Source organism: Delphinus delphis, chromosome 3 (assembly GCF_949987515.2).
Source record: "Delphinus delphis chromosome 3, mDelDel1.2, whole genome shotgun sequence".
Classification (NCBI taxonomy): Eukaryota; Metazoa; Chordata; class Mammalia; order Artiodactyla; family Delphinidae; genus Delphinus; species Delphinus delphis.
In genome coordinates this window covers 127205835-127227130 of record NC_082685.1, presented here as the reverse complement: position 1 = coordinate 127227130, position 21296 = coordinate 127205835, and the positions used below count along the sequence as shown (strand labels likewise).

At 42.3% G+C, this 21296-nt stretch overlaps 1 protein-coding gene across 3 annotated transcripts in view; it reads right to left on the bottom strand.

Annotated features, from left to right (window-relative positions):
• PDE4D (phosphodiesterase 4D) overlaps positions 1 to 21296 on the bottom strand; it is a 560837-nt gene that overhangs the window by 52528 nt on the left and 487013 nt on the right. For 2 of the 3 annotated variants that reach the window (XM_060009455.1, XM_060009457.1), the window contains exon 6: positions 2324 to 2436. In XM_060009455.1, the coding sequence (XP_059865438.1) occupies positions 2324 to 2436 (113 nt within the window). Of the gene's footprint in view, positions 1 to 2323; positions 2437 to 2522; positions 2634 to 21296 lie in introns of those variants that run through there. The other variant, XM_060009458.1, reaches the window with a different exon arrangement.

Here is a 21296-nt window from a genome sequence, read left to right as displayed (position 1 = left end):
GATCAGCTCAGTGCTTTGTGACCACCTAGAGGGGTGGGATAGGGAGGGTGGGAGGAAGGGAGACGCAAGAGGGAAGAGATATGGGAACATATGTATATGTATAACTGATTCACTTTGTTATAAAGCAGAAACTAACACACCATTGTAAAGCAATTGTACTCCAATAGAGATGTAAAAAAAAAAAAAGTCATGTCAATAATCTTACAAGACATAAACACAGCTAGAATGACTATATTTTGAAAAAGTCTTTTCTTACTTAACCTAGATTGCACTTCAACCAAATAAATTCACCTCCTACACTAAACCTGTAAATTAACCTAAAGTCTGAGGGGCCTTCACAATAAAGATTAAAAAAAAAAATCCCTGTCTTTAAAAGACAGGAATTTTAAAAGAAAGAAATGCCCTTAAAAGAAAGAAATCATTTTGACCAATCACTGTGACCTCAAGTTTTATTTTTTCATCTTAAAGTATAGATAAATTAATACTTGACAGTTGAAGTCATTTACAATACATGATTAGATTTCATGTTAATTTTTAAATTCAAATAGAGGTCTCATCATTAAGAGTATGGATCAGCGGGAAAGTAATTGTAGCTGCTGAGGTTCATTGTGCTGCAAAAGTACTGTCAAATCATCTCGAAAATATAAGCAAAGGCTTGCACATCTTTTGGTGCCTTCTGGTTTTTCCTTTTACGACACAGAATTAACCAGACAAGAGAATAAGAACTCAGGCCCACTGCAGAATGGTCCCATTCGGCGTTTAGGACACTGGAGATACTCAGCATATGTCTACTGCTATTATGAACCAAATTATGAAAGAACAATCTATATGTTATAAAATGAATCAACGAACTAAGAATTTGCTAGCGAGATGAGAACAATGGCACCTGATGCCACGGCAGGGAGTAAGAGAGTAATAACCCATCATTTTGACGCGGAGCCACACCAAATTTAGAAATGAGGCTTCAATGACAGAAACAAAAAATACAGATTTGATCATCAGTGTGCATATGGGTAGGTCAGTGTGCTGACGGGTAGATTAGTGCCCTCAGATAGTGACTGGGACGTCCTTTTTATCTTATTGGAAGCTAACTTTTTACTTAAAAACCATGCTGTCTGTATAAGCATTGTCAACAGATAAGACAATCAAGTGGGTGATATGCTATGATATTTTTTAAAACTGCATGAGAAAAAAAAAGCTGGGATAAAAACTATAGTAAACTAAAAAAAGAAAAAAAGCATAGCTCTCTGAAAAATATGTGCATGTAGATAAACAGTAAAATGGTATACCTTCCTGACCTTGTAAATAGGTGGCCAAAGATCTTTAAATATCTTTAGGGGCAACTGTTATTAATCACCACACAAAGTTACCAGTCCTTACTGGCTAAATCCCTCAGCCACCTGCATCCAACATGCCCATGCCTCCTTTCCTATCCCCTGAGCCAAACAATCATTAAAAACATACATAATCCCAATTATTTCCTTACATAACTGAAGATTGTTTTAAAAAAAACAAACAAGGAATTCCAAAAAATACACCAAAACTGACAACACTCTACCTTGCTTTAAGGCTGTGCCAGGCTAAGGGTTGATTCTCAGCCCTCAAACCTCCACTATCCACCAAGACCAGCACCTTGGCATACGGCACAAATGCCCCATTGAAGCATCACTGTAACTAAATAACCTCAGAAAACTGGACTCTCTCTCCAAGATTCACGGAAACAAAGGCAGTGATCGCAATGAACCTTAACTTTGACGTCCCCTGTGGACACATATGGCCAAGCAAAAAGATAAAGGCTCAGTTCTTACAGGGTACCCTGACACTTAGATAAATGGGGGTTAAGGTTCCAAGTTCAGTGAACTCTTCTGCGTTTGAGTTCAGTAGGTGGTGACATCCAAGGGATTGCACTGACCTCTAGTAACTCTTATTTTCCACTGGGAATCCCAAGAATACCCTACAACATGGGTTGCCTGTAGACCAGACTCGGTTTCTGTTGCAAGGGCAAAGTGTCACTTAGAAGTACCCCCTCCAAACACACACACACACACACACACACACACACACACACACACACACGAACAGTGCCTTGGGGGTACTGCAGTCAAACTATGTCAAAGTTGCTTTTGCAAAATGTTTAATTTCTCTGGAGTGAATAGAAGAGAGAGGGAAGGCATGGCATCAGGAACCTCCTTCTAAGGGAGCCAAAATGCAGTGAGTGTGACAAACCCCTGTATGTATTTCCGCGGGCCACGGGGACTGGTGGCTTCACCAGCGTGGGAAACAGCAGCCTAGGAGCCTCGGTGAGAGCCGAGCCGGGGCTTACCTTGTTGGAGGCCATCTCACTGACGGAGTGCCTGGTCTGCAGGGTCTCTAGCTGGTCCAGACACCAGTCCAGCTCCTCCAGGGTCTCGCTGGCCAGTTTCTGGTAGGCCTCCTCTGCGAAGAGATAGGGAAAGGGGCACTCAGTTCTCAAGCGCTTCACAGGGCCGCCGGCGAGTTCAAAGGGGGCCATCCTGCCGTACCCCGTCATGCTCGGATGCCCGGTGCCCGCACATGAGGGCTGCTCCTTCATATTGACGAGCCGGGCACCGCGACGGGGGCCGGGGCTCTGCTAACGGTGCGGCCGGTCTCGGGAACGCACGCCCTCTCCAGCTTGGCGTCTCTGTTCGGCGTCCAGGAAGGGCGCGCCAAGTGCGGCAAGCCAACTTCTACACGGACCAAAACCCTCAAGATGCGACTTTGAAGAAGTCCTGGTGCCGGAGGACGGCGAAGGGGATGGCGCGCGCGCCCGGGAGCCCGCCCCGCGGAGGGAGCGTCTGGTCCACGGCGCGATCTGCGCGGCGCCCGGCCCCGAGCCGCGGCCCCGCGCCCGCCCCTCCTGCCGAGCCTTCACTCAAAGCGAATGAATCAGCCGCGGCCGGGTGCGCAGCCACCACGTTTCCTGTTTTCTTTCTCAACTCCTCCGGCGGCGGGCGCAGCGCGGCTCCATCGCCGCGGCTTTCCGGGAACACTACCCCTAGCGCCCCGCACGGCCCTTGGCGCCGCCCGGCTCCTCCTCGGCTCTCTCACGCCGAGATCGCCCGGAGCCACGGCCCGCCAGGGGCCCCCGCCGCCCCACCGCCTCGCCTAAGCATCACCCCGCGCGGCCCCGCGCCGCTCGCTCCGAAGCCCGGCTGGGGAGGCGCGGGCGCTAGAGTGTGTGTTGGTGCTGCTGCCAGGGGCCGGGGCGAGGGGAGCGGCGGAAAACCCGGCGTGGAGCACCCGCCGCCGGCTCGCCCGCCGCCCGGGGTCGCGCCCGCCGCGGGGCTCAGGCGGGCCCTGGGGCGCACGCGCGCGCGACGGCGCACCTGCCCCGCGGGGACCCCGCGCGCCCAGCCAAGCCGAGGCCCTCCCGGTTGCCCAGACGGCCCGAGCCTCCGCGTCTCCACTGTCCCGTGCTTCCTGCGAGCTTTCGCCGGAGAGCCCGACGGGCGGCAAAAGATGGTTATTTAGGACCCGCGCAACCGTTTGTGTGGGTTTGGGTTTTAGTGTTTCTGAGGCTTCGTTTCTGAGGGTTTAGGATTTACCTACTTCAAGAGGACAGGGTGGTTGTGCAATCAAAAGTATTTCTATTAAGACCAGACCCTCAGTTCCCAGCCCAGCCTCTGCTAAGAACCATACGTCTAAATTTCGGGATGGACATAAGCAAGCAAACAAAAACATACAATGTTGTGGATATGAACGCCTTAGAATTCACAGATTTGGCAATATGTTGTGTTTTCACATTCAGAATTGTCTAAGAGTTACAGTAAAGGAAGAGCAATGTGAATGCAGCACGCCGTATGGGCAATTTACGCCCGTCCTGCATACATGCTTCCTTCGTCAGTGGAATTGCAAATCAGGGACCGGGATGGTATTTCGATGCCAATGGGAAGAGTCTGGAAGAGTGTTTCTACCCACCGTGCACAGGAAAAACTACAAACGTGAGAAAATGGAAAGACCACATCCAAAGACAGCGTATGGAAGCAGGTTCTATTTACAAAATTTGACCCTGGGGGAGGTCTACAGTAAGGGATCAATTGCAGAGAACTTCACTATATTAGTGTGCAGGTAAGTGAACCTGTTAGAGGAGGGAAAACATCCAAACTCCCAAGAGCCCATCTTATGAAACTTTGTTACTGTCAATTAGAAAGAATACACTGAAAAGCTTACATGAAGTTGGTGAGATCCTTTTCCTTGGTCTTCGAATATACAGGTATTGAAGAAGAAATTCTGCCCTTGAAATTTAGACTCCATAAATGATGAGTGGCACAACAAAAAATTTCATGGACTGAATCTCGGGCTCCTGGGATTTTCCAGATAGGTTTTTATATAACATTTGTAAAAGTTAGAATAACTTTCAAAGTATTTGTTACATGGGCCATGTGGCTTATTATTATCAGGGATTCTTGAACTGTTTTCTATTCACTTTGGGAACTCTAGGTTAAAAATTGCCTCTTTTATTCCACTTTTTTTTTTCCTGCACCAATCTCTGTAAATATATACTTTTGGGGAACAACAACTACCTAACCTTGCCAGGTGAATTAAAGTGTGATTGGAGCTTTTCCCCCAACAAAAGGAAAAGCCTTAAAGATAATCTTAAATCGTAAGTATAAAGTATTTTATCTGTATAGCCTTTCCCTGATTAAGTATATAAAACTAGAACATGCTTGTTATAAAATCTGAAACATTACACAAAGATGTAATGCAGAAAGTTCCTTGTAATCCCATACCCTAAAGATCACAAATAATAATTAAGCCTATGACCATAACACATTTTCATTTTACTTAATATCTTCCATATGCAACTATAGCATTACCTAGCTGTGATGGAAGTACATGTACTATATGGTTTTATTTTGGCATTTTTTTCTTCCAAGGTATAAAATAAGGATGTAGGAATTTTAAGAGGAAATTAACTTATTTTAGGTGATTTGATTTGGGCTACCCATAGTTAGCTCATCCAATGGATTAAAGATGCATGACCATTGTATCTAGGATTTGTTCACTGCCATCTTTCCAGTCACTGGTTATATCTAGAAGCCAGGAATCCCCTCTCCACACCTCAAAGGCTTGGTGTTCCGTGTTCCTCTCCCCTGCTCTCCAACTTTTCCAAAGTCTGAGCCCCAGGGGGACTTCCCAGTCCCCCTCCCATCTTCACCAACTCCTCAAAGCTTTTCAGAAATATAGGCCTTGGACCTAGCAGGATGTGGCACCACGTATTACACTTCAGTGTTTAATTTTTTTTTTTTTTTTTTTTTGCCGTACGCGGGCCTCTCACTGCTGGGGCCTCTCCCGTTGCGCAGGCTCCGGACGCACAGGCTCAGCGGCCATGGCTCACGGGCCCAGCCGCTCCGCGGCATGTGGGATCTTCCCGGACCGGGGCATGAACTCGTGTGCCCTGCATCGGCAGGCGGACTCTCAACCACTGCGCCACCAGGGAAGCCCAGTGTTTAATTTTTAATTGTAATAGTGAAGAAGTAATTCAGTCAAGTTTCAATGCCTCAAGACATTAGGTACTTAAATACAGGACTTGCTCTTAAGAAGGCAGTACAGCGACAAGAGGGACAGCTTGTTTCAGAAGGTCTACTTTACGTCCCAATCATAGATTAGTCATTTTGACAAAATCAGCATTTGAGTACAATAAGAATGTGGCCTGTGTATGTATTTTATTTTATTATTTTTATTTTTTTAAACACCTTTATTGTGTATGTATTTTAACTTCTAACTACTTCTGCATGCACTGTATAAATCTGGGGAATGAAAAAAGAAAAAAAAAAAAAAAGACCAGAGCACACCTACATACCAATAAGTAAGAAAATAATTACTAACAACAGAGCAAAGAACAGTTTGTTCTATAAAACTGTTGCTCAAATAAAGAATTACTGTTGATATTAGCAAAGAGCTGAGAATACTACTTTTTCCAAATTCCTAGGTTTATAGGCAATACGGGTAGCCACAGTTTTTCAGGATCAGTGTTAAAGCTTAACTTTTAGGAATTTTAACCCCAAATGTTCTAAAATATGAAGTAACTGACTTTTTCATCCCCACTAAAAAAGCCTCAATGTGGAGTTGCCAGCTATCCTCCAGGAAACTGAGTCAGCACACCAAACAACACACCTAAATGTCACCAACATTTCGCAGGACAAAAACAGTGAGCTAGTTTAATTTGGGGTTTTACCAAGAACACATACTGCATTCATGAATAAAATACTTTTCTCCCCAGAGAGTAGCAGTCACTGTGGCACTACTTGAAAATATAAGAAAACTATTCTATTTTCCCGTCCAAAATCTTGCTAAGTCAAGGGACCACAGGGAGAAACTGTCTAAGCAACAACTCTTGGCCAAATTCCATAAAAGCCAGGAGAGGGCTCTGGAACAGCAACTGAGAAATAACTTGAGCCTTTGGAAGTCCCCTCCTACAGCAGCATCAGTTTCCTTCAAGGCCCCCTTGAACTATGTGACACCCGTGTTTCTGCTCAGGATCTTCTGTGAACAAACAGTCCTCAATTCTTGCAGGCCAGCACTTGGCTTCCGTCATTGTGATGTGATCAAGGGTTCCCCTGACACATGGCCTGAAATGGTGCCAGGAGCTCCAGGAGAAGATGCTGAAGCAGCAGCTTCCTTTTGAAAAGGAAAAAACTAATTGCCTCAGAGCCACAGCAGTGAGCTAGAGGTTGAGGTCATTTTCTTGTGAAATGTTCAGCCGCTTACTCTTACCCACAACTTACAGCGATGTTGACCATTGAGGTAAAAGGATCCGTTCTACATAATGTGTGACTCTATGGATGTCAGTTTCTTTGCCAACTCTTGACTGATTAAAGGTCTGTATAAATTTGTCATAACTCCTAGACAGGCCTATTGGTGTAAATGAAGAGAACAAGTCCAAAAAAATCACTTTACCTTGGACACCATTTGCTTTCCCTTCATTAAAAAAAATAAATACAAACTGTAACGGCTGATTCAGATTGTTCTTTAAAAAAAAGCCCTTCACTAAACATCTCCTAAGAGCGAGTAATTAAATGTATATCTTCCTAAGCAATTCCAGCTTCTCCTTTCCCAACTCCCACCCAAATTCCCTCTTTGTTCCTAAGGATGGAATTGATAGTGTCTAAAGTAGGTAGAACTGGAGAAAAATGATTTCCACTTCACCATGTATTGCTTCAAGCTAGTCACTCCCTGAATTTGCTACAGTAAAAGATTGATGCAATTTAGCTCTAACTTTTGCTGACTTTTTTTTGTCTCTACATTTTATCTGATGGGAAATACATGAAGGTGTTGGTTACACTTTCAATGTGTACATGTAACAGGTTTAAGCAGAGCTTGCCAGTGGCAAGCTGTCCTCATTTCCAAGTGTATTTCTGGCATCAAGTTCTTGTTTTAAAATCTTATGAAAAATATAAAATTTCGCTTAGTACTTCAAAAGACCTCCAAGGAGCAGGTGTACATAATTTTGTGAGTTTTTTTCTATCTTCCCACTATCTATGATTTTCTTTCTGGGTCTGCCTAAGGCTCTAGTAGAATTTTTTAAAGAAATAAATACAAGACTGGATTTCACTGACTTCTAGTACCATGAGAAATTCAACAAACATTTATTTAGCACCAAGTATGTGTCACACACTTTATTAGAGTCTGCAAAAACAAGATGAATGAAAGAATGTGCCCCTTATCCAAGGAAAGCTTAAGAGTCCAGGGGTGGAGATAGTTTCAGCATACTATATTGTAGAAAGCATTCTGAAAGAAGGAAGCATGTAGGCTATGGGAGAATACCAGAAGGCAATTTAAATCAGAGGTGGAGTGGGAGAAGGCTGAGGCTTAAAGAATGAAACAGGAGGTAAGTGAAGGGGGTGGGAAGAGTTTTTAAGAGAAAATAATATGAACAAGCACATGGGCCTGTGTTCAAAAGATGTATGTATATGTGTATGTAGGGAAAGGAACTCCCATGAGTAGGACCTTGCTCAGGGGGAAAGAGGCTGGAGAAATCCACAGACACTGGTCATGGAAGTCTTGTCAGGCATGTGTAGGGGCTTTGGACTGAATCTTCAAAAGGACGAGCCACTGAGTGATTTGGAGTACTGCTCAATAGGGGATCTGGTTTTATTAACATGGAAAATTCTAGGACTCTGCAGTAAATGGGATTGAGGGAGGCAAGGCTGAAGTCAGTGAGACCATTATCTTCAGCCATGTTATTGGTAGAATAAAATTAATAATTTACAGAATATTTGCTTTTCTGATGATTATTCTTACCTAAAACAATCTCAGTATTAATTTTTTTTTTTTTTTTTTTTTTTTGCGGTACGCAGGCCTCTCACTGTTGTGGCCTCTCCCGTTGCGGAGCACAGGCTCCGGACGTGCAGGCTCAGCGGCCATGGCCCACGGGACCAGCCACTCCGCGGCATGTGGGATCTTCCCGGACCGGGGCACGAACCCGTGTCCCCTGCATCGGCAGGCAGACTCTCAACCACTGCGCCACCAGGGAAGCCCTCAGTATTAAAATTTGACATAAGCATATGCTCTCATGACATGTCAGGCATGAACTGAAGGACTGCTCAGTGGGACTTCCAAAGGAATAGACTTCTTGCTCTTAAAAACTACAGTCTTCTGAAATTGTCATCATATTGTATTCATCATAACTCTGTTCACCAGAATTTCTTTCAGGGAGAGTGCAAGAAAGTGCTTGACAAGGCTACTTATTACAGAAGATGGGACTTGAGAAGTTTGGGCGGGACTAACCTGTGGTCTCTTCCACATAGGAAAGGGGAAGAATATGCTTGTTGCTCCAGTGGGAATATATGTGTGTGTGTGGGGGGGGGTGTGTGTGTGTGTGTGTGTGTGTGCGCGCGCGCGTGTATAACAGAAAGGAGTCAGTTTTGTTTACAGGATAATTTCACCCTATAAATCTCCCACTCCCCCCAGTCTTTAATAAAGTTACTGAAGGTACAAAATGCTGAGATAAAGAGATTTTGTTTTGTTTGATCTGAGCTTGGAGGCCAGATTGGCTCAAACTGAAATGTCAGCCTGAGCTGACACTGAGAAGAGACAGAGAAAGAGAAGGAAGCTTTTGGAACTCAGTGTAAGAGCAGGAAGGAATTTTGTCCAAGGAATTGGAGTTTGAGCTAAGCTTAATCAGACATCTGGATTGCGGACTTCATGTGACATGTGAACGACTATAAGTAATATTACTCCTTGATGGAAACTAGAAGAGTAGGAGGTGGTTCCCATCTCCATTCCACTACATACAAGCCATAATCCCTGGCACATCACCTAATCTTTCTTGGACCTTAATTTCCTCACCTGTAGTTTGGGGATAATAACAAGAACCTTGTAGATTATTTTAAGTGAGAGACCATGAGTTAAATAACCTTGTGTTGCTTACCTACTAGATTCTTTTCCAGGCACTGCACTAAATGATGGAGATTTAGCAATGAACAAGGTAGTTAAAAGTTCCTGCCTACTCTCAAGGAGTTTACATTCTACTGGTTATAATAATTTTCTTTTCATTTGAATAAACATATATTGAACACCTGCTAGGTCCCAGGCCCTGGGTACACCAAATGGAAGGAAATAACTTTGGGTTTAAAGAAGCTCATAGTCCAATGAGGAAGGCAATTATTGGAGATATGTATGTAAGTTTCCACCAAAACCAGGCAGTAGGTACGGCAAAGTCGGCATAAGGCAGAGATGGGGAACAGGGAAGGTGCAAACTACCACATCTCAGGAGAGATCTGGGAAAACTTTCTGAAAGAGGGAATGCCAGCCTGGAGTCTCCAAGGATGAACTGAAGAGTTAACCAGGTGAGAAATGGGAGGTGACATCTAAGATAGAGAGTAACGTGTCACTGCCAGTTAGAGAACATAGGCCATTCAGGTAGCTACAAGCAGAGAAGAATGCTAAGTTTGGGATCCAGCAATGGACAAAGATAAAGGTGGAGAGGCAGTTATGGGGGATTTAGTATACTATTCCAAGGGTTTATGGTTTTTTCCCCAAGGAGCCACTAAAAATCTAAGCAAGAATGTCACATGGTCAGATTTGCTTTTCAGAAAGATTACTCTGGGAAGTGTGAAAAGAGGGTTGGAGAAAGACAAGACCAGTTAGGAGGCCTAGTGTGAGAGGAGAAGCTGCCAGAAAGGTAGGGAGAGAACCTCTCAGGAGCAAAGAAAAAGAATTTCAAAGGAGAGAGTATCAAGGCATAGCCACTGATATCCAAAACAGACCATAGACACCCACCAGTTTGAGGTAAGATGATTTTCATTCCCAATTTATATTTCACCAACAAAGATTAGAAATGCTAGTGAGGAAGCTTCTCTCTGGGAATTTGTTTCAATAAAAGAACAACAAACATTTTGCAAAAAGGCTGAAAAAAAAAACTATTAGAACTATGTATGTTATTTTCATACTCCTGTTACAACTTTAGGAGTCATTTTGATTCCCATGGGGAGGGGGCTTGTAGGAGAGGGTATCTGTGTTTCCGTCAACCTTCAGGGATGACACAGTCATCTTTATCTCTGTCAGTTCTTGCACAAAGCATTCCTTATAGCAAGTAAGGAGTTTGCTTAGGTGATCTCTACTTCCTACACAGCTCTGATACTTGCTTATTTCATAACTTCTGACACTATGTTAATCTGGGTGAGGTGTTGGTTTTGAAGTTGTTCATGACTGATTAACCTGGGTGGGGTCAGGTATTACTATAGAGGGCATTCCAGAATTGACCAGATGTCTTCAAAGGTCCCATCCAATACCATGGTTCTGGAACTCTGTGAGTTTGGTTCAACTGTATACCAGGTATGGGTGTTTTACATTTGAAATTGAGATATTTTGAGAAAGAAAGTTATTGATAAATAGAAAGTCTTGCTTTCTCTGCTGTATATTTATATCCTCTACCCCTGCCCCCAACCATATTCCCATCTAATACTTTGCCAATTGATTTACCAATTTCTTCTTAATTTATACAACTGCCACCTTCAGTCAAATCCTCATCTATATATTTCCAGATTCGTGTAACAGCGGACTACTGGATCTCCCTGGGTGCAGTTTTTCTCACCACAGTCCTGTTTATAAAGTCAGAATAATCTTACTTAAGCTCTGTTTTTAATGTGTAAGTTCCTCACTCAAAATTCAGCTGCACAAACTCCCTCCTTCTTATTCTATGAAAGCCATACTTCTTGAGTTCACAGAAGGCCTTTTTTTTTTTTCCCAGTGGGCTTTTCCACACCATTCCAGATCCTCTTATTCACCATCCCATCTAAGGCTGCCATTCTTAGCCAATCCTTCCACCTAGATACAATTTGCTGGCTCCTGTCTCTATGACTGTGTTTATGTCACTTTTATATATGTTTCTAGGCTTTTCTACAAGTGCGTAGGACAGTTGCTGACATTTACAGGCACTCAACAAGTATTTGTGAGCAAATAACCAATAAGTAGGCATGCTTTATAACAAATAAGAATATCTCTTTCCAAGTAAGATTTAAGTAGTCATCATGTCCTGGGTATGCCTCTCTAGATGTAGCCATCTTCGTGTATCTCTTATGCTACATCTCTTGCTTTCAAACTGTGTTGTCTGTTGCTAAAGAGTATCAGAAGCTAACATTGCCAGAACTTTGGCATGGTTAATGCATCATGGTGTCTTTTGGAAGATATATTAATATTATACTGAAATGATAGGTATTATGATAAATACAGAGAATGAACTTTATAAAATCAGGCAAAATTTTGAAAGATTCCATCAATATGCAGGTATGAAGTTTGAGGGGAACAAGTGAATGAACTAAAGGCTGTGTGCCATCCATCCGACCAAGATCAAGAGAACAGGTTCCCCGTGCAAATCAAAATTGGGAGAATAGCTGGATCTCCTACCTACTTACCTATTCTTGCCGCTCTGAGTTTAGCCAATCTGTCGTGCTCATGTTATTTTCTAACAGCCATATTTAAATCTATATTTCTCTCTCAATGTAATAAACTTAAATACTGTCTATGGCCTCCCCATTAGATTATTCTGTGTTTTCACTACTTCATCTCCCCCATCCACCCCATCCCCATCTATTTCCCCATTCTTACACCCCACACATACATACTCTGTTGGTTTTACGCTTTAAAAAATAATTTAGATTTTTTAATTCCAGACTTTTATTTAGATTTTCCTTAGAATATGACCTTTCTGTCTTCAGAATCCTTTCTCAATCTTTATAATTCATGGTCACATTATATCACGTATTTCTTTTCACCATTACCTATACTTGATTCATTGCTCACTATTCTATCTTGTACACTCCATCATCCTTATCTCCCAATCTTTGTTCTGACTTTTCACATGGAAGGAAAACTCCCTTAAGTGATTGCCCATAAAGGAGACATTGGTGGTAGGTCTATTTTGATTCCCCGTACTTCAAAAGGCACAATGCTTGTAAACCTTTTTGGAAGTCTAATAAACCTTTTGAGAATCTAAAGCAAACCTCTCCAGAAAACTGGACATAGGTTCATATAATCAGAGTTTTTATTTTAAAAGTGTTCACTGGCTTCCCTGAAGTCCCCAAGGACTCCAGGTGGAGAATTCCTTCCTGCATGGAGAAAAGAAAATAATTGTTTTAATCAAAACTGCTCCAGAATTTTTCACTCTGAATTGGTACCTCTGCTGCCTCCTTTGTTTCCTTACTACCCTTCACTAGGGATACCTAAAGAGAAGTAATGCCAAAGAGACATTCATTCCATTTAAGGGAATTGAAGTCTGAGCTAAGAAAAATATATCTATACAAAAGGTGTCCAGAGAAAGACTAGGCTCTTTCAAATAGGCTATGAATAGGTTTGAGAAGGGTAACTTCTTACGTCCCATGTTTATACTCACTACTTGTGCTATAAGTAGAACATATGAGTGAGAAGCCACGTCAGCCTACTGGTAAACCTGCATTTGTTAAATGTGTATACATTATAGAGCAAGTTTTAGTACTCAAGATTATACCATATATACATGGATGGTCTACTTGTGCATGAACTGGCACCATACACAAGCTTAAGTAAAAGAAATTAGCTTCGGGCTTCCCTGGTGACGCAGTGGTTGAGAGTCTGCCTGCCGATGCAGGTGACACGGGTTCGTGCCCCGGTCCGGGAAGATCCCACATGCCGCGGAGCGGCTGGTCCCGTGGGCCATGGCCGCTGAGCCTGCGTGTCCGGAGCCTGTGCTCCGCAACGGGAGAGGCCACAACAGTGAGAGGCCCGCGTACGGCAAAAAAAAAAAAAAAAAAAAAAAATTAGTTTTCTAATTGTACAAGAGTATCTGGGGAGGTTTAGATTTGGATAAGAAAGCTCTTACACACACATGCAAAGACCCACAACCCGTAGAGTTCCCCATGGGAAGCAGTATGACAGATGGGAAAGAGCATAGATTTCAGAATTTGACTTCCAGCTTTGCCATTGTTCTAGTCATCCTGTTATCTTAAATTAGTCGTTTAAATACCGGAGCCCATTGTATAAATTGGGAATTAATTTTTATGAGAAATGCATGTGAAAATGCATGTAATGCACGTATATCTGACTTATAGCAGGTAATCAATAGTAACTATTATTCTGACCCAATTTATAAGGTTGTTTAAATAAATTCATCTACAATAAGGCATTTCATACATAAAGGGTTACTTCCACTCTCACAGGTTCTCAATCCTAAGCCAATTACTATTTTCTTACCATCATCCTTCAATTATTAACCAGTTCTGCACTGAACATGAGTGAAGAATCTAAGATCTAGAATAGCCTTCACAAGACCACACCAAATCACGCAAAGTCACTAGCATTTAAAAATACGGGGGCTTCCCTGGTGGTGCAGTGGTTGAGAATCTGCCTGCCAATGCAGGGGACACAGGTTCGAACCCTGGTCTGGGAAGATCCCACATGCCGCGGAGCAACTAAGTCCGTGAGCCACAACCACTGAGCCTGCGCATCTGGAGCCTGTGCTCCGCAACAAGAGAGGTCGCGATAGTGAGAGGCCCACGCTCCATGATGAAAAGTGGCCCCCGCTCGCCACAACTAGAGAAAGCCCTAGCACAGAAACGAAGACCCAACACAACAAAAATAAATAAGTAAATAAATAAATTTTTTTTTTAAAAAGTACAAATATGTCATTGGTTAATGACAGAACACCACTTACTATGAAGTTACTGGGAGATATCACTCCAACATTTCCCAAAGAATGTTTAAATGAACATAATTGCTATGAGAGTCTCCTTATTAAGAGAATTCTGTGGGCAAACAACATTGGGAAATGTTACATATGATTTTAAGGAGCAGTGATTTTAATGGACATGAACCTACCAAAAGCTAGAAGCTCTACAGCAAAGAGACCTATTTAATGTCACTTAACAAGTATTATTAAAACATATTTGATCTTGGAGTGCAACAACTATAATGTCTTGAAGCATACTTTGGAAAACTTTGCTCTATATCATGTCAGGTGAGTCCAAAAACATAAACACAATACATCTGTTCTGTAGGTTCCCATATATTTGAAATCTCCACCAAGGACATCTTCTTTCCCCTCCTCCTGCCCTCATGTACTATTGAGAAGTGGCAAGAGAGTAATCTTCCTCTTCCCCTTCCTCCCCCTTTCTCTCTCTCATCCCAGAAAGAGAGCAGTCCAACAATCCATACATATTTATTGAGCCTCTCTGATGTGCTGGTTGCTGTGAAACACAAGAACATGAAAGATTCGGCGGCCTCGGCCTGGGAAGGAACTTATAATACCCTGCTGAGAAAATCAGACACATGACCAGTTGCTGCCTAGAGACAGTGGAAGGTAGCATGGAAATCATCAGCTTGGAAGCGCTACTGTGGCTCAGGGCAGGGAGCAGAAGGTATGGACGGCAGCTAGGTGTGCAGGGTTCCAGGAAGAAGGTGAACCTGGATGGAGGTCTTCGGCGCAGTCTGTGGTTTGAAGGGCTGTGGGTGGGAGGAGGGAGTCAACTGGCATTCTTTTCAGGTAGAAGAAACAAACATCTGAAGCCTGAATAAAGGTTTCATGTGTGGGTGGAAAATAGCCCGGATAGAGTAGACTCCTTCCAGGGAGCAGGAGGGAAACAGTGGAATACTTCAATGTGTGGCCTGGAGCTAATGGATATTAAGGGAATTGCATAAGTGTACTTGTGGCCCAGGAGGATAAAATGAGGAAGGGAGGAGGTAGATTAAGCATCCATTGCAGGACTTCCCTGGTGGCACAGTGGTTAACAATCTGCCTGCCAATGTAGGGGACACGGGTTCGAGCCCGGGTCTGGGAAGATCCCACATGCCATGGAGCAACTAAGCCCGTACAACTACTGAGCCTGCGCTCTAGAGCCTGCAAGCCACAACTACTGAAACCCGCACGCCTAGAGCCCATGCTCCGCAACAAGAGAAGCCATTGCAGTGAGAAGCCTGCGCACTGCAACGAAGAGTAGCCCCCACTCGACACAACTAGAGAAAAGCCCGCATGCAGCAACGAAGACCCAATTCAGCCAAAAATAAAAATTATAAATAAATAAATAAAAGAATGCATTGCAGGAGTCCAGATGCACAGTGAGCAATGAACCAAGATTTCTAGAGGTATCTATTTTAGTGGCCTCCTAGGACAGTCACGAGCAATAGGAAGAGCATGACATTGGGGACAGAGACCTAGGCTCAAATGTTGGCTCTGCAACTTAGCAATGTGGCAAAGCCGGGTGAATTATTGAACTTTCAATCTATCAGTTTTTTCATTTGTAAATAGAGCTAAAAATACACCCCACAGAAGATTGAACCCCAGGCCATGTTCCATATTTTATTTGAATTTAAGACTAACTTAAAGAATCACATATCCATATGCCTATTTCGTTTTATTGGTTTCCTTTCAACTTAAATGCATGATTTGTTTAAAAAATTATAAATATTTATCAAGTTTGTTACATGTAACACGTAACAGCTGATTTTTTTTTTTTCTTTTCAGTACGCGGGCCTCCCATTGCTGTGGCCTCTCCCGTTGCGGAGCACAGGCTCCGGACATGCAGGCTCAGCGGCCGTGGCTCACAGGCCCAGCCGCTCCGCAGCATGTGGAATCTTCCTGGACCGGGGCACGAACCCGTGTCCCCTGCATCGGCAGGCAGACTCTCAACCACTGCGCCACCAGGGAAGCCCAATGTAACAGCTGATTTTAACTGCATCCATTTCCTCCTCATCTCTTCTTCAAACACAGTTATCAAAACAATTCTGTACATATTTTTGATACTAGTAGTAGTTAGCCCCTGCATCTCTCTGAAAATTAACACAATGAGCAAGAGTATTCATTGTACCTGTTACTTTAAACTATTAGGCGTAAGAATGGACATGTGGACACAGAGGGGGACAGGGAGGGTGGGACGAACTGGGAGAATTAGGATTGACATTTATACACTACCATGGGTAAAATAGCTAGCTAGTGGGAACATGCTGTAAAGAACAGGAAGCTCAGCTCGTGCTCTGTGATGACCTGAGGGGTGGGATGGGGGGGGGGAGGGAGGTCCAAGAGGGAGGGGATGTATTTATATAGAGAGCTGATTCACTTCATTGTTCAGCAGAAACAACACAACATTGTGAAGCAATTAAACTCCAATAAAGACAACAAAAAACTGCAGTTGTTTTATCAAGCTAGATGCTTAAAGCATGCCATTCGTGTTTTATTTCATTCTTAAGATTAGCTTTTGAAAATATATATTATTTCAAAACAATTTGGACACTTCTTGCCATCCTCTGATCTTGCAAAACCATATTTTATTTTGAGCATTCCAGGTTTATGCATAAATTACAGCTCCTTGATTAGAGAGAAAAAAGTTGAATAGAAATTTTCTTCCTATTGTCTGAAAACATAATGATTACACATATATTATAAATATTTTTATAAATCTCCAGGATATATTTACCAGCTAGAATTATTTATTTAACGTGTGGCCATTTCACATTGAGTTCATTAAGGGTTTAGATTTAAGACAAGTTTGAGATCCATTAAAATAAGTTGCTGTGGTGTGTCCTTCTGGTGACTTCATATTTTTTACTTTATATTTTTAAACGGTATTACATACCTTAACTCTTGAAATACAACTTTTAAGTTTCATGATTTTTGCCATTTTGCTAACAGCACTATTCTCAGTGCATCTACCATTTCACTGGCATTATTTATTTCATTCATATAATTTTCTGTTGCAAAATAACCAATGGAGAAGCTTCTGGATATTTAGGTCCACATTCTAATTCCAGTCTGTATATTTTGTTTTCATAATTTGTCCTGGTGACCTAATAATCATGGCTTCCCAGCTTGAAAGTTCCCTTTGTTCATCAGCTTCAAGGCCCCAGCTAATTCCTTTTTGGCATTCTCTGAGACCTTCCAACAAGTAAAAATTATGGGGAACTTCAACTCCTGTAGAGACTGTCATTTTCTTAAAGGTTCAGACTCTACCCATACAGAGTTTTGGGAGAAGATTTTATGAAATTAGGAAGTGGCTTTCAAATATTTTTGACAGTGAACCACAGTAAGAAACACATTTTATACTATGACCAGTATACTTGTTTAAAGTAGGAAGTACAATGAATACTATTGTTAATTGTGCTCATTTTTTGAAGAAGTGTGGGTGCTGACTCCTCCTATAAAAAATATGTACAGGAAGGTTTTGATACCTGTTTGTTTTAAAAAGGTAAGGGGTTGGAGAAAAGGAAACCCTCCTACACAATTGGTGGGAATGTAAATTGGTGCAGCCACTATGGAGTACTGTAGGGAGGTGCCTTAAAAAACTAAAAATAGAACTACCATATGATCCAGCAATCCCACTCCTGGGCATATACCCAGAAAAGGTGCAAACTCTAATTTGAAAAGATACATACACCCCAATATTCATAGCAGCACTATTTACAATAGCCAAGACATGGAAGCAACCTAAATGTCCATCAACAGATGAATGGATAAAGAAGATGTGGTTTCATATATACATACATACACACATACACATATATATTTATAACTAGATAACTATATATATATGTATAAGAGAATACTACTCAGCCATAAAAAAGAATGAAATAATGCCATTTGCAGCAACATGTATGGACCTAGAGATTATCATATGAAGTGAAGTAAGTTAGAGAAAGACAAATATCATGTGATATCACTTATATATGGAATCCAAAAAAAAATTACAAATGAACTTATTTACAAAACAGAAAGAGACTCACAGATGTAGAAAACAAAATTATGGTTACCAAAGGGGAAAGGTGGGGGGATAAATTAGGAGTTTGGGATGAACACATACACACTACTGAAAAAAAATAAAAGGTAGGAGGGAGTGAGCTCCTATTAAAAGCAACTTTCGTGTGTTATATATAATGGTCATGGCAAAATTTGTTTATAGTCTTTGTTTAACAAACCATGCATTTAAGTGAAAGTGAAAGAATGATATACACACCATATAAAGGAAATCTATACATAATTGAAACACATACACACTGGACACATATTTGATCCAGTATATAAAGAACTGGAATAGAACTTACATGAAATATTTACTCTTACCATGTATGATTCACTCTGATGTTTTCTATTCTATTCATTTTAAGAATATTGATTGTGACCCATGAAACTGATTTTGCAATCTACCAATAAGTTTGAAAACATGGAGGTAAGGAATCATCTAGCTTAATAATTGTTAGTTTTGTCTCCCTCTTGTTTCTTCTTCCCATTTTGTAATAAAAACTCTCCCTTGGGCTTCCCTGGTGGCGCAGTGGTTGAGAGTCCACCTGCCGATGCAGGGGACATGGGTTCGTGCCCTGGTCCGGGAAGATCTCACATGCCGCAGGGCGGCTGGGCCTGTGAACCATGGCCTCTGAGCCTGCGTGTCCAGAGCCTGTGCTCCGCAATGGGAGAGGCCACAACAGTAAGAGGCCCGCGTACTGCAAAAAAAACCAAAAACAAACAAACAAACAAAAACTCTCCCTCTACTTTTCTACTGCAAGGGAGATGTAAGTAGAACACAGGGCTCTTTATGGTATGAGCTGTCTAACATGCAGATACTTCATAAGTCATTTCTCCATACATGTGTGGGGCTCCTTAGGACACTAGAGGCTTAGCAGTTGAACACATAAAGCATAGATCACTCACTAACAAGCCTTATAGGAGCCAGACAGATCATATGAATGAATGGATGAATGATGTGGTTGGGGGTACTGAGGGGGAAGCAGGTGGAGACGTCAGAGGGCACATGTGGGAACGATGGCCAACTGTTGCCAGATCTTCAGATTTTTCAAAAGAATCCCCACATTTGGAGATTTATATGCAAAATTTGTTTTTAAAGTTTTGGCAACTAGTTTTAAAAAGTTAAACATTTTAAGGACGGAACAAAATAAAAGTCATAACCCTTAGTGGCCAGTTTGCAACGTCTAATATCTGCAGTGCTTATTAGCACAAGTGACAGAAGTCTTCCTGAGAGCAGCATTTTAGACAAGCCTATAAGGACATTATAATTTCAAGGTAGAAAAATTAAGTTAAATGTTTCTGGAATCCGGAAGGCTAATGTAGGGTCACAAAGACTTTTGATTTGGAGTCAAAAGACAGAGATTCCTTACCAGGTTCCAATAATTACTCAGGGACGGTCTTGGCCAAATGATCTCAGCTGTCCATGCACCAACTGGACCCCTATGAGATGTGCTGTGAGGAACTTGGCCTGACCAAAAAGATATGACTCCAATGACCTAAAAATTACTAATGACCCAGCCGAACAGGGAGCACTGTTTCCCCCAAACTGCCACACATCCTATCCCTTTCATTGGCAAGTGAATAGGAAAAAATAAATTTTTCCATTTGGCCCACATTTTAACTCTTACAAAGAAATTCCCAGAAAACCTAGCTCTTGCCTCAGTTTCTAGGGGTCTTTTCCTCTTTCAATTCCTCCTAAATAATCTTATGTTCCCAAAGCACCTCTTCTATAATAATAATAATAATATCTCTCCTTACACAAGACCATATTCTGGATTCTAATGCATATAGGTTTGTATCTAAACTTCAGTTAGACTCCTGGGATGTCCTTTAAAATCCATCTCACTAGACCCATCTGTCCTCACCATCCCTTGTGGTTGACCCCACCTACACTCCCCACCTCCTGTCAGCAAGTCCCCCCAGAGTCCCACATCTGCACATTTGGTCATATTTACCCCTTGCTCATCCAGTCCTTCATTCCCTCTTTTCTTCCATCTACTCCATTCCTGCCTTTCACAGGCCACTTCCTTCATGCAAAAGTTCTTCCAAAGGAAGCTCTGCATAGAAGCCGATGACAAGCTCTCCCTAGGAGCAGCAGGAAAGTCTGGGGAGCAGTGATCCTGAGATCACCCAGGGAGGGGGACACTCAGGAGAAGATTTAGGATGATGGGTTCTGGAGCTGGAGGGAATCCATATACTTTGTCTGTTTTGGTTTTACCAAGGGGGTAAGTCCTTTTGCTGGACAAAGTTGGGAAACTAGACATTGTTTTGATTTCATTGGCATTGATTCATTCTTGTCTACTTAAAACTTTGGTTCGACTCATTACTCAACAAATATTTGTTGAACATCTGTTAGGGGGTATCTGATACTCTAAGAGGTGCTCAGTGTACAGAGCTGAATTCAGATCTCTGGCTTCAGGGAGCCCCCAGTCTAGAGGTGCTCATCCAAAAATGAACAGTCACAGTGATTTCAAACAGTTGACATATACAAACTACTATATTTAGAATAGATAACCAACAAGGATCTCCTGTATAGCACAGGGAACTCTGCCCAACATTCTGTAATAACCTAAATGGGAAAAGAATTTGAAAACGAATACATACATGTATATGTATAACTGAATCACTCTGCTGTACACCTGAAACTAACACAACATTGTAAATCAACTCTACTCCAATATAAAATAAAAATTAAAGAAAAAGAAATTCATGCGTGCTAAGGCAGAAGCATGCCAGTCTTCCTGAAGACAATGTCCAAGCCCTCCTCTACCTGGTAACTCATGATCAGAGTTTGCAAACTGGGTTGGGATTTAGGGAACAGCAAGAGTGGACCTGGTGGCTCAGATGGGGCAAGAACCAGCTCGTGGCACTAGGCTTCAGGCACACCAGACACAAAAACAGTCTTTTCCTTCTCCAAGTCTCCAAATTCTCTTCAGTGGAAGCCTAGGAGTGAGAGAGAAAAGGAGGCAGAGAGCTACAAGCACGGGGGCAAAGGAGGAAAGGGTAGGCATGGGTCTCTAAAAGTGGAGAAATCCAGCCAACTGGAAGCTGAGAACATGAAGAAGACAAT